Source organism: Atta cephalotes (genome assembly GCF_000143395.1).
Source record: "Atta cephalotes unplaced genomic scaffold scaffold00010, whole genome shotgun sequence".
In the NCBI taxonomy this organism is placed as follows: domain Eukaryota; kingdom Metazoa; phylum Arthropoda; class Insecta; order Hymenoptera; family Formicidae; genus Atta; species Atta cephalotes.
In genome coordinates this window covers 3,007,190-3,021,857 of record NW_012130074.1, presented here as the reverse complement: position 1 = coordinate 3,021,857, position 14,668 = coordinate 3,007,190, and the positions used below count along the sequence as shown (strand labels likewise).

Sequence of the window (14,668 nt, the reverse complement as noted above, 5' to 3'; positions counted from 1 at the left end):
TTAAAGCATTATCAAGATAAAGATGAATAAAATGAATTAATTTTTTCCAAATTGAGCGATAAATTTCCTATGAAAAGTTTAACATCATTTCTTTAATTATTAAATTCTAGATTGTTAAATATTAGATTAGATTAGAATATGGAATGTGTACAACGAGATTAATTCAATAAATACAGGAACTGAAAAGCACAATGCAATGACTATCGTACCATATCGAGATACGCAATCTTGCTTCAAAGTAACTTAACTAGCATTAAGTTGTTCGAAAATATGCTGCACATTTTTTAAAAGTAATTTGAATGAAATTTTAATATCTAATTTTATAACGCTACGTTAATTCAGACGTAAGTAATTCGATTCGTCCTAGAAATTATTTACAAATGTCCTTGAAACTTATAAAGTGCGTTTTGGATCGACAAATGTATCGCATACTATCTATCATCAAATATCTACTATCATCATAAAGATGGTGATGGATTGGACACAATAACACATTTTCATGTTATTCTTCGTTAACTTATATTCATGAGATTCTGTTTTCCGAGTAGGAGAAACCGCTACGTGTTGCTCTCTATAGCGACAGCGTTCTTCGAGATCGGTGTCAGGATACTGGATTCCTGATCGGAGTTGGGCGGGGTCAGGACCACCTGCGGCGCTATGTTGCTGTCGGCATCGGTGCGATCAGTGCCGGCTTCATCACCAGATTTCGTTATCATTCCGACAGTATTATTAACAATGCATTTCTTAAAATGGGTCCTCATGTTGCTGCTTTGCGAGAACTTGCCACCACAATTGGTGCAGGAATACGGCTTGGTACCAGTATGATAATTAAGGTGAGTTTTCAGATGATGCTTCTTAGTGAAAGCCTTCGAGCACAAGGTGCATTGATAGGGTTTCAAGCCGGAGTGCAGTCTAGTGTGTAAGGTCATGTTGGAGCGGTCGGCGAACGCTTTCTGGCAGACCTGGCATTGATACGGTCGCTCGCCAGAATGGGTCCTCAGGTGCTGCTTGAGCAGCATCTTCCGAGAGAACGCCTTTCCACACTGATCGCACTGGTGCGGCTTCACGCCCGTGTGTATGCGTACGTGCATGTTGTAGGCCACTCGTTGATTGAAGCTCTTCCCGCATTCCGCACAGCCGTACTCCTTGCGGTTCCGATGAATCTTCATGTGTGAGCTCAGGTAGCCGCGGTCGTTGAAGTACTTGCCGCATTCCGGACAAGTGGCGGCGAACTCCCGCGTGCCCTCGTGCACGCTGCGATGGTACTTGTAATTGCGCAGCTGCGAAAATTGTTTGCCGCAGTCGGCGCAGCGGAACGGCTTTTCACCGGAGTGCGTTCGGCTGTGCACCTGTGACGATCACACAGACACGACGATGTGTAGCTAGGCTATTTACAAGGCCGCGGGGGCCGAAGACGAAGGAAAAAAAAAAGAGAAAATTGAGCGTAGGAGTCACGATATGTCGTTTCTCCTTCGTAATCGGCACAAACGTGGCAATGTGACAGGACAGAACTGCTGCTTAAAAATATGGAGTCAAAAAACGAAGGAAGGAAAAGTAGGTATATGGAACGACTTAGAGACATTAGCATCTCATTCTTCATAATCGATATAGGTACGAGAGCATGTATACGATCAAGTATGAATGAAGCCTGCTTGCGCCAAGCATGTAACGTCATAAAAAAGGACAGTAGTAATTTAACTGACATTAATTCCAACGTAACTGACACTTAAGCTCTGCGAAATTCTGCGAAATTAGAGACTTATAATATCTAACATTAACAAAAAAGGGGAAAAAATAGACGAGAGGGTTATAATTTACGTAGTAACTTATGGAACATCATGCGTGAGGAATATCATCAGTTGAGAAACAGTTGGGTTTGATAGTTTAGTTTGTGTAATCCAAGGTAATCGAGGATCTATGTTAAATAGGCTCGTCATTCAGCAATGAAATCTGTCATGTTAAATCTCTGGTTAATGCTCAGGTTAATCTCTACGTGAGATCTACGTGATATGTTTCTGCCGGAGAAGGAAATCAAAATGTGCGGCCTTTAAAACATTAATGTCTGATTTAATGATTAAGAAGTATACCTTGAGCGACGCCCTCGTGACGAAAGTCTTTCCGCACTGATCACACCTGTGGTCATCCACCGATCGTCCACGCTGCGCCATCTCTGTGCTTATGATTGCCTCGTTGTTATTATTATTGTCGCTGTTAACAAAAATTCTCGCGATTCTCTCTTCTTCGTTCTTTTCCACGTTCGTCACTTCCGTCTTCAACGTCTCCTTCCTTTCATCGGCCTCGATTGTATCGCAGAGTCTACTGATCGGATGCGACAATTCGGGTTTCGTCGGCGTCTGCGGAACTACCTGCGTCGGATATCCGCCACCATTTCCGGCATTCGCGATAACGCTGTCGTTGCTCGAAGACAATGATTGCGTGGGCGTGTTGCCAATATTCTGAAAGAGGGGTTGTTCACTGCTTCTCGTCGCGTTCACGGACGTTGCGATTTGATCAGAAGGCGCAAATGAGATTGGTGATCGATAGATCTCTTGGATTTTCGCTTCCGAACCACCGATTATCTCGCGCGATAATCTCGAGTCATTATTGAAGCTCGTCTCGCAACTGGTAGGAACTTCGAAAGCCGTAGGGCAAGGCCCGTCGCTTCGCGGTGCGCTTCTTGGAGAATGAACAATATTCTTCGGGCTCGATATTACCGTAGATCGAGTTAGTTCCGGAGCCTGAGACTTCTTGTGGATTTCCTGCAACAGCCGTCGAATTGCACTTACATAATTGATCTTTTCTTTTTTAAATAATTAAGCTTAAATATTGTAGGAGGACATTAAAGAAAAATGAAAATGTCTCTTCTCTTAATTGCCAAGATAAATCATTTTTTTGTCTTAATTGATCAAAAAAATAGAATCTTATTTATTTTATTATCTCTCTTTATTTCTTGCCTTTAAACATTGCCTATATATTTTTTATTTAAAATAATATTTAAAAAATTTTGATCTTTTTTTTTGGAACAGATTTATTCATAAATTTGTTCATAAATTTATTTTTCAACTATTATAAATAAAAAAAGTGCACATCAGTAGTTTTCCTAGAGAGCAATTATATTCTTCACACGTTCAATGTATCTATGTCAAATCGGACGTTCTTTGACAGAAAAACACAACTGATCAAGTCAAACTTATCCTCATTAATCTTGAGAAATGGTATGGAATATTCGCGTGAAGAATTGAAATCGATGCATTGGCTGAGGCGTTTCAATAAACTAGAAAGTGATGACTAGGTTTTAACGCCGTTTACTGTTTTATGATACTTTTAGTTACGCTTGATTTTAAGCAGTCAACTTTGTATACTCGTTAATTTAATATGACACCAAAATGTCAAAATAAGTATCGCGAGTTGCGTACCGAATCTTCTTTCTTCATATAATTATAATTTGTAACAATGCCAATTTTTTCTTTAATTTATAATTTTATATTGTGCAGAAGAAAGAAATTTGATGTTTAAAAGATTTATATATACATATTTATATAATTATATATTTATATAACGTTAATTTATTATTAATTATTTTAATTTAGTTTTTATTTCATTATTTATTTGTTGCATAAATGTTACAATTGAATGGAGTATTTAAAATACGCTTTCTTTTTTTTTTTTTTTTTTTTTTAGAAAAGTAACTTTAGACTTCTAATTTTTATTCCAGTGAAAAAAATTGTTATTCATTGCAAATTTATTCAAACATTGAAAAATAATTTCTAAATATCACATCCAGCCAACATGGCATAATCCAACAATCGCATATCGACAGTTTTCTATATCTATGCTAAATAAAACGTTTATATTGCAGCAATAGTCGCGTCCAGGAATGCGTCCGTATAATAAGCAGCTGGAAAAACCAGAAGAAAGCAACAATTAGAAAGTAGTTAGATTGTAAAACAATTTAATGCTATGTCGATCGTTCGAATGCAATAGTAATGGCCCAATTATTCCCGACATGATAAGGAAGGCGAATAATTAAGATGCATATTATTCGCATTTTAATAATTGTATTTACGTTCAACGGAAGCCGAATATAAATCGTCGAGATTAATTCACGAGATAAGATATGAATCGAAAGTATCCTATCAATTATTGTAATACTTTTGCATAATTCTCGATTTTAAATAATGCCGAATAGCAGGATCAAAAGATATGCGCGGAATTTATAACTTTGAATTATAACTTTTACATTTCCATATCAACATTATTAACTTTTGCTACTGATCATTATCTTATTAACTATTCTTTTTACATTTCTTGCTAGACAATATCGATATTTTTTACTGCAATTTATGGAGACATTTAATTCTGAAAGAATTAATGTCATATATACATTCTAAATTTTTGGGAGTCATTTCACTCCAAGAGAGTGCCAGCCTAGCAAGAATAAGGCATAAATTTTTTCACTCTTAGGGAGTGAAGAATTATTCGGAGAGTCAATTTTAAATCTAGTGTTGAATAAATACCTATAATATATATAATTTCACTCTCTCGAAAGGGAACTGTAATTTCACTTTGGTAAACTTAATGTTAAGTTTAGCTTCTCTCTCTTACATCCAAACGTGACAAAACTCGACGTATTTTTGCAGAAAAATACACGAACAAATCCATCAGAAAAAAGCGTCGTTCTGCCCCGCAAATGAGATATTAATCATTAAAACCATTGTTAGATTAAAAAATTTGCTTTTTGAAGAAAGTGAAAATTTTCCTGCCGAATTGGCGCAACTATCATTTCTCTTGGAGAGAAATTTTAAAAAAAAATTAGAATGTATTTCGAGCATTATCAAATAATAACGAATAATGTTATATCATAATAACTTTAAAAATATTGAAAAAATTAAATAAGAAAATTATTGTGTACTTTTTTTTCAAGCAATAGTTTTTAAGATATATTTGAAAGCTTAAATGTAGCCAATTATATATTATCTGTTTATGAATCGTTCGTGTGATATTAGTAAACATGCTCTTCAATGTTTAAATGTAGTCCGTAATTGGCCATATTTAAATTATTATTTCTATAAACTATTGCTTATAAATAAAAATTTACAAATAATTTTTTTACTTAATTTTTTGAAAACTTTCTTAGTATGGTATTTTTTTTGTGAACACTTTGTATAATCAAATATGATTCATGAATTGAATATAAATAAAGAAAAAACCTTTAACTTTTTATAATAACAATTTTTATAAAAAAAAATCTTAAAAAACATTTTAACATAATATTATAAAATTATTTATAAAATTAAAAATTATTATTCTCAATACTATTTTCATAATATACAAAAAATCGTGGGGTTTACTTTGAAAATTATTAATTAATTTATTTAAAATTTTATATCCTTTAAATTAAAATATTGTAAATGAATAATAATGAATAAATTAAAGATTAGAACACTATTTTCAGGGCAAATATTTTTTAAAATTAAAATAATTAAATGTATAACAATACAAAGATGTATAGGGTATATAAGAGTCAACGTAATTAAGCGTATGTATATGTAAGAATGTATATGTAAGAATATAATATGATATGTTATTTCATGATATTCAATGTAGTCGCAGTTATCATTTCTTAAGAAAAAATAATTCGTCAAATTCATTATGAAAGTGTAAGAGATAGTACATTAATTAGATAGCAATAATGTAATTCACAGTCACTCTATTAAAACTTAATTATATGTACAGATCACAATTTGAATCACAGAGATAAATTTGATAGCAAGTATAGCAAATCATATTTAGCTCTGGTAGAGACAATTTTCTTTTACATGGACATATCCGATAACTATGACAATAACTGCTGCTAAATAAATTGATCTGTAATAGACATGCATATTTTGTTATTATTATGTCCTTATATTAGCTACAGCAGCAAATCCTTTGTATTAGCAAATTTCATAGCTAATGCAATTTCAGCTAATTAGAATTAGCTGTAGTCAGCAACATTTTTTTCTGTGTTATGAAATCGTGTAAAGTATAAGAGGTAGTACACCAGTCAGATAATAATAATGTAATTCAGTCACTCTATTAAAACTTGATATATGTACAGATCGAATCTTTCAAAAAGAGAGACACTCAAATGGTGACAATCAGCCTTACCGTTAACATATCTTTCAAAAATTCTTTCTGGAATACATATTGTCAAGTTTTAATAGAGTGACTGTGAATTACATTATTATTATCTGACTGGTGTACTACCTCACGGAAAAAAATTAATTGGGTGATACAGCAAATCTATAATTTATTATGCAAATTCAACATCGATAAGCTAAGAAGATTTGATTTACAAATCGCTAATTTTATTCAACTGTCAACTTTGCTATTTTAATATAGAAAATTGACTGTCTGTAAATATTGTGACTGTAGATTTATTGAATCAGTGAAGTTTGAAAACTTCAGTGTTGTGTTTTTTTTCGTGCTCTTATACTTTACATGATTTCATAACACGGAAAAAAATGTTGCTGGTTACAGTTAATTCTAATTAATTGAAATTGCATTAGCTACTATAGCTATGAAATTTGCTAATACATACAAAGGATTTGTTGCTGTAGCTAATATAAGGACGTGATAGCAAAGGATGCATGTCTGTTACAGATCAATTTATTTAGCAGCATGAAGTTAGTTGTCATAGTTATCGGATATGTCCATGTAAAAGAAAATTGTAAAAGAAAATCTCTACCATAGTTAAATATGATTTGCTAAAACTGTACTTGCTACCAAATTGTCTGCTACACAGAAAACGTTTGCTGCACAGAAAACGTTATGCTGATTAATAGATCGACATAATAGCAAAATGCTTGTCTGTTACAATATAATGTGATAATATTTAGGTTTCACAGCTAATGGAAATTAGATCTCACAGATACGACGTTATGTATCCATATGTTATGACAGGAATTTAGCTACCACACAAATTTTTGCTGCTGCAACTAATCTTTTTTTCCGTGAATGAATTTGATGAAGTATTTCTTCTTAAGAAATGATAATTGCGACCACGTTGAATATCATGATGTAGCGATCGCATACAGATATCCGTCTTCATAAAATTTGTCGGCACATACGCATACTCATACACGTGACACATACATTCACATTCAACGTTCACATAAAACGGCTATTCACGGATAATCGATCTCAAACACGAGATAATAGCCTTTTAAACGCATAAATTTCTTTTGGTAGTCTCAAAGTACCTGTTATTATTGCGAGAATAAACAGAGGCTTATTAAATTGTAATATATATATAATCGGTGCTTTGATTCCTCTGAGTAATGTTAATTCGTAATAATTTATCATTTAAATAGTTACTCGCAGCGGATAACAGAATCGTTTAAATTTTTAAGATTACGCTAAATAATATTTAGTATTTGTAGAAATTTCTAGAGTTGCGAACGATCGAAAACGAGGACGAGATCGGAGAGTCGGCTAAGAGACACGAGCGAAATATTAGGTGTGGAAAAAAGTTCGTGGCGTTTTTTTAATGCTATCTAATGGAAAGAACGCCACGAACTTTTTCCCGTACCTAAATAAGATGTATTCCGTTTCAAAATTGTAATCCCTTGTTATAATAAACTCGATATATAGCCAATTTGACACTCCGATTTTTATTCTTCGATCAACACAATCATCAAAATTCGTAAAATGAAATTCCGAATCGATCATTAAATCGCTTGCAAGTAATTTATGTTCTCCGTGAAGATTGCTATATAAATTAGAAAACTTTCATCACGATCTTTTTATGACGATGACAATAAATTTAAGAAGTGAATTTTGTATTATCTGGAGGATGGCTCAATCCAAGAGCCGAAACATGTAATGTAATGTATTATGTAATGTTATAGAATTTCTTTATACATTGTTTATACATTTCTTTATACATTTCTTTATACAATGTATCATATTATAATTCTTACATATACGCTTAATTACGTTGACTCTTATGTGCCCTATACATCTTTGTATGTCTCTTTAAACAACTAAGAGTCTTTACTCTTTGTCATTTGATTTTAAATGTATAACTAAATCTGAAGAATAAAAAAACTTAAAAATAATTTGCTCAAAGTTTATTTACTATAGTATTTACTATAGTATTGGGTTGGCAAGAAAATAATTACGTTTTTTTAAAAAGTATCTATCAGTAAAAACCAATTACTTTCTTACTAACCAATATAAATATATTTTGATAGAGTAAAGTTTCAGCTTTAAGAATCTCTTTTTTAAATTGCGATAACGACAACGACAACGTTTTTAACGAAATTATGAGCAATTAAAGTCAAAATGATCCTTTTATTTAATCCGCGATAACTCAGTAACCAAACATCATAGGAATATTTAAAAAAAAACGATTTTGTAGGGAAAATATCAAGCTTACATGATAGGTAGTTGAAAATTTTCTCAAATTTGTTTTAGGCACGTTACAAATCCACAAAGTGAGAAGAAAATTTTTCATCTTTTTCAGCTCGTAGTTTTTGGTATGTAAAAATTACCAAACTCATATAAACTTAAAAAATGTGATAAGCTTTTAAAAGTAAAGATTTTAAGCTTTAAAACTCTTTTTTTAAATTTAAATTTCATTCATTATTGAACGAAGATATTGTATATATTTGGGTTAAAAAACACAATTACTTCCTTGCCAACCCAATAGAATCAATTCTATGATGGCGTGAAATATTGATAAAAAAAATCGTAAAGGTGATCGCGACGCGCTGTGATTATCTGATTGAAATCTCCGTGAATCTCGGTGCAAGCTGCGGAATCGCTGCTTATGTAAGTAAACAGTCGTCGCGACAGCACGACGGTCCACGAAAAATCTGGCACGCATCTCCCGTCATCGAAAGAGAAAACGTTCGCAGCTCGGACGTGTAATAATAATGCGATGGACGCGCGTGCAGCTGGCAATGCCAGCTGGTAATGCGCAATCACGGCTCGATGGCCTGATAAACAGCCGCTGCAAACTAATTGATAGCCGTATTAAGCGGAACAGTATCGAACCCGAGTGAAGGGCGACAATGCAGCTGGAAGTGGCACTCTGTCACTAAAGGTGCGTAATGCGTACTTGTATACAGAGAACGAATAAACGATCAACAAATGACGAACACGAATCTTCCGGTGTTCACATTCGTACATGTTCAGCGCCTACAGGTTTCAATTACTCTCTTAACGCATGATATATTGCAGATAATTTCTGTTGGCTGTAATCGCTTCTAGCAAGTGCGAGCTATTCGCAGCTTTCCATCATGTTTTGAAAGCTAAAAGTGATGTTTTTTTTAATTAATTTCGAACGACTCAGTTTTATCTCGATTTCCGCAATTGAAGCAAGCAGAGGCAAAATATGAGAAAGGAAGATATTTGTCACGGTGACAGAAAGGACATTATGCAAATCGTAAACTAGTTTTCGTATCTTCTGCGTTTGGCATATCTTCATTTATTCATGAGATTACGTTTTATCCAATACATAAACTTTTAGTGTAGCGACTGAAACTAGACAATTTTTAATAAGCAATTAAGTTTTCTCATTTATATATTATGATTGATTCATGAATGAATCACACCGATTTAAATAGAAGATCTACGATGGAAAGTAACATCATATTTTATGATCGTATGATCGTATGACGATAAAATATCGTGGCTAATTTGAAACAGGTGACATAAAAATTCGTAAAAAAAATAAAGAAATTATTATTTATCATAATTCGTGATAATAATATTTATATTTATATATGTTCCAAAATTGTTAAATTGTTTTAAATTATTTAATTATTCTTGTGATTTCTGTATTTCTGCGAGCATTATAGAAAGCATTATACATAATAAAAGTTACGTTAAAAACTTATTTGTAATAACAGATGGGAAAAGATTATTTCCATTCAAGGTGTCGAAGTATTAAACCTAAATATAATTTTTTTTATTGTTACAATTATATTTTTTTTAAGTTGGAAATGGCTTAATAAACAAATATAGAAATGGAATAAGAGTTAAACAACTGTCGTATATTTTTATGTTAATAGGAATAGCAAGATCAATACCGTTGGATTCGTGACTACGATCAAGGATCGCGGTTTCTATTTAATTAACTCTATCGTTACTGCGATTTATAGAGACAACTTAGGATATCATTTTCTCTCGTTAATCTCACTTGTTATGACGATGACATATCGAGCGCATCTTCGTCTCCGTGTCAGTTTATGATACTTTCTTCTGCTATAGTAATTAAGGATGTAACGGTTTATTTTCGTCTCACCATTTTGCGGAAATTAGCTGGTTCAGCGCAATCCAATCAACCGCGATTAATCTCTTCTTCTCGATAAATTTACAGTTTGAAAATTAATGCGATTGAATCGTAAACCTGCGGATACTATACATATAAAACTGTATAAAACATAAATGCATTTAGGAAAAGGAATATAAACTGGTTTTTTCAAGTACATGTTAAGTGCTGTATTTTACAGATTTCATTTGAGAAGTGTTTTGTATTTATTAAATGGAGACATATAAATAATACTCATGCATTTATTCATTATTACTATTTATAATCAGAGTTGGATAATGTTAAGTTAGAAAGTTAGAAGATGAGTTTAAAATTATATAGTTAAGTAATTTTAATTTAATTACATTTTAGAATCTTAATTTTTTAACTTAATTTATTTATTCATTTTATGGATAACTTTTAATTTAACTTTTTTGAAATTAATCTTCAGCCACAATACGAGGGGATAATAAGTAAATAATTTAATAATTCTGTCTTTTATATTGTGTAATTGTTAGTTATAAATAAAAATAATCAGTAATTCTTTAATGAATATGCTGTGAGAAAGGAAAAATACAAAAAATTATGTATAACAATCAAATTTTTTCTTCCTCTTTCTTTTTGATTGTTTGTTCGGAATATACATAAATTATTCCAAATTTAATTTTTTAATTATTTTTTTATTTATTTTTTTCATCTAACTTCTAATTCAATTAATTTCATTATGGATCAACTTGTATATCTTAACTAATTGTAAATTAAATTTTCAAGGTTGTTAACTTTAACTTAACTTAATTTAAAAAAAAGATTAACTTACCCAATTCTGTTTATAATAATATAAATATGAATTATCGTATGTAAAATATATTCTTCGTAAATGGTTTAATCGGGTCTTCTTAAATTATTCGAAACACTGGCCAGGTCCGCTTTTTTTTTATTACTTAACACGTACCAGTTTTTATCACTGATCGAACGAAAACGTGTGTTTGTTCAATCGTGTCGTTTAATGTTATTCACCTTGGCATAGTTCCCATAATGGTGATCCTTTTCGCATACGTTGGAATACGGATCCCCTGGCAACGGGATTTCGACAAGTACGACGAAATCGTATGTGGCATCATAATCGAGTAAGCACAGCCTACGTTCTTTAAAAGAACGTCTTTCTTGTTTTCAATCGTCATAAAGTTTTGTGATTGGAAATATTGACTGGAATAAAATTATCTCTCGTATCTTGCTATCATGGCATCATTTTCCAGAAATAACGGATCAATTCTAAAAAAATTATTAACTTTCCGAATGCATTTAAAAAACAAACTAAATCTCTATATTGGATATAATTTTTTAATCGTTCGTTACCAAGTTGTTTAAAATATTAGTTCAGTAATATAAAATAACAAAATTGTCCAACACAAATGAGAGGCTGTATTCGTTTAAGACGAGTCTTGATGCCTCATAATATTTGTGTGAATTAAAAAAAGTTTTAGTTCGAGCAAATTACGCATCAATTATTTGTCGATCTTAAAACAGTCCTATCTGAATCTGAAAGTAATGTCAAATTACATTGATAAACAGTTTAGTATTATTAATGTTGATAATTGTTTGTAAAATATTGTAAAAAATTTATTGTGGAAAATATCGTCTTATCTGAGAGATTTCCCCCCCCCATTCCATACGTCTTATCAATTCGACTAATACTGAAGCATGTGATAATATTTATAACCCAGTCTAAAACTGATATTTAAGACGTACGTTTTAAATACATAACCGTAAGATAAGTCTTAAATACAGTCTTAAAATGTAATAAGCCAATCACAAAGCTGTATTAACATCTTAATGAGTTTTTTACAATAAGCCATTAGTAATAGAAGCCATTAGTAATAGAGGAGCGAGTTGTAAGCGAGACAATGGAGTGTTATAAGACAATAATGTATCAATAATCAGTGACTGCATGGAAATGCTTAAATTCCATTTTTTTTACAATTTAAAATTTAAATTACGTTATAATGATCAATCATATAATGTACAGTTATTTGCCTTGAGAACTGTCACCCTTCTGATTGGCTGAAATATCGTAACGATTTAATATGATTTATTCTGGATGTAAGTTTTATAAGATTTATGACTTATAATTCTGTCTTACCATTAGTAAGATATGAATGGTTTAGTGTAGAAAGCCCATAAGGCATTATTTAAGATAATCTTTAAAGAAGAGCTGACTATGAACATCGATCTAGGATCCCTGCAACGTTTCAAAGCCGATAAATAATCGATGAGTAATTTATTTGAACTAAATTTTTTTAAAATTCATACAAAAATATTATTAAGCTAGTTTAACTAGCAACTAGACCGAATATGGTCCTGTTCATTTATTTGTGTTCAACATTTCTTGGTTTAATTTCATTTATTATTAAAAATTATATATTCATACAAAATTATGAAAAAATTCCTGAAAAGTTTGTTTCCATTTTTTAAAACTCATGGTAAAACTCATGATTCACCTTTCAAGTTGCTCATATTTCCACAGAGAAAAAATGTTATGGTTGCCATAACCAGAAATAATGATAATAAATTTTCGCCCATCAATATATTTGGTTACAATAATCAAGATAGACATATCTTTACAGCCATAACCGTTAAGATATGCCAATCTTACATTTATCACATCAATCATACTATAATTCTCAAACAATCATACTATAATTCTTATATCCAAAAAAATATAATGATGGACGATTTTTGGTCGTATTTTCATGCAACATCGATTCGTAATTAAATAAACAAATGCGACCTAATATTCGTTCCTTGTCTTTCATTCTCAGATAATACCGTTTAAGTCTCCAAATAAATAAAATTTGAAATTAAAATTGAAATCGAATTAGTCGATTTCAAAATGAACAAGTGAGCTAATATTTATCTGTCGAATACTCACGTCATCGGCGTGATGTTGAGGCACAAAGATGAGCCGTGGGTTCTTCGGTGAATGATGGGGCCTAACAATCTGGCGCCACGGTGACGCGGTGACGCGATTTGCCACGTGTCTGCGAACGGTTCTCCACCTACAACAACTTTCGCCGCAACTGAGATCCTCGCCCGCCGAAGTCTGCGAGGCGTAATCAAGCATCTCGAACGACCTCGTTTGGCTGGTGGTGGCGGCCGCGCACAAGGACGACAGCGGCATCGTGCCCTGGTATGGACACTCGTCCCGCATCGTTCCACAAGACTCTCCTCCCGATCCTTCCACAAGAACGTCCTCATTCATTATCAACTTCTCTGACGGGCAACTCGTATGCCCTCTTTCGTATCTCGTTCTGATCTTTTCCAAAGTATCTGGACCAGCGTATCCTTCCGAAGATGATCCTCCGGGGAGACACGTACCTTGTTGATATGTACTGAAGGATGATTCGTTACTAGGAGCTATTACCGGGTTCTTGTCAGCAAGTATCAAGCTATGATTTTTATCTGCGGAGGAATCATCTATTGCTCTATCCTGATGCAGGAAACTACCTATTGGCCACGAGTTTGGACAACTAGGACCGAACGATGGGCCAGGATTGTTAACTTCGTGAAACGCTCCAATATCCCTAAACGCATTTCTGTTGACGTTGTCCGTGGGGAATATCCTAATACATGACTCCTTCCTGTCAAACGGATCTTCGTAAGACAATCTTTTCGATCGATACCAAGGATACTGATCGCACTGCAGGTACTTGGGGCTAACTTTGATATCCTTGATGTCCTCCAGCTTGCAGTCTGTTGTTTGCTCCCCGCAGGTCGTCATCACTGGCACCGGTGGAAGCCGGATGCGCAGGGCCTCGGCAGCACGCAGAAACGCGTCCAGTCGCATCCGTGGAACAGTGGCGTTTCCGGTATAGACAAAGCCAAGAAGAGCCGCAAGTTCCGGTGCCTCCACTTCTGCCAGGATCACTGTAATCGGCTCACAATGAGCTGTGACTTTGCTGTGTGCCAGTAACACTTCCTGTAAATAAAATTTGATTTATTAGAATAATGAATTTTAAATTATAATAAATATATAATATTTTTAATTATAATTATATTTTTAATTATAATTGATGTATATAAAAAAAGAATGATTTTGTTGAAATATCTAAAAATTTATTTTGATATAGATCTGAAAATAATTTTATTGAGACATTATATATATAATATATAATTATATAGAATGTTTAAGTTTTTGACAATACTGTAAGAAATTTTAACTTTCTAGCAACCAGTGTGAATGTTCTATCTAATTATTTTGATAGTTTAAATAAAATTATTTTTGGATCTATATCTAATTAATTTTTTAAATATTGTTCTTTCTGTGTGTGTGTATATATATATATATATATATATATATATATATATATA

General features: G+C 32.6%; 1 protein-coding gene across 1 annotated transcript in view; it reads right to left on the bottom strand.

Annotated features, from left to right (window-relative positions):
- Positions 1–557: 557 nt before the first annotated feature.
- Positions 558–14,668, bottom strand: part of LOC105627729 — a 32,720-nt gene continuing 18,609 nt past the window's right edge. The window contains exons 2-4 of the mRNA XM_012209007.1: positions 13,230–14,276; positions 2,088–2,759; positions 558–1,349 (exon numbers count right to left, since the gene is read on the bottom strand). Coding sequence (XP_012064397.1) covers positions 558–1,349; positions 2,088–2,759; positions 13,230–14,276 — 2,511 coding nt within the window. The remainder of the gene's footprint in view (positions 1,350–2,087; positions 2,760–13,229; positions 14,277–14,668) is intronic.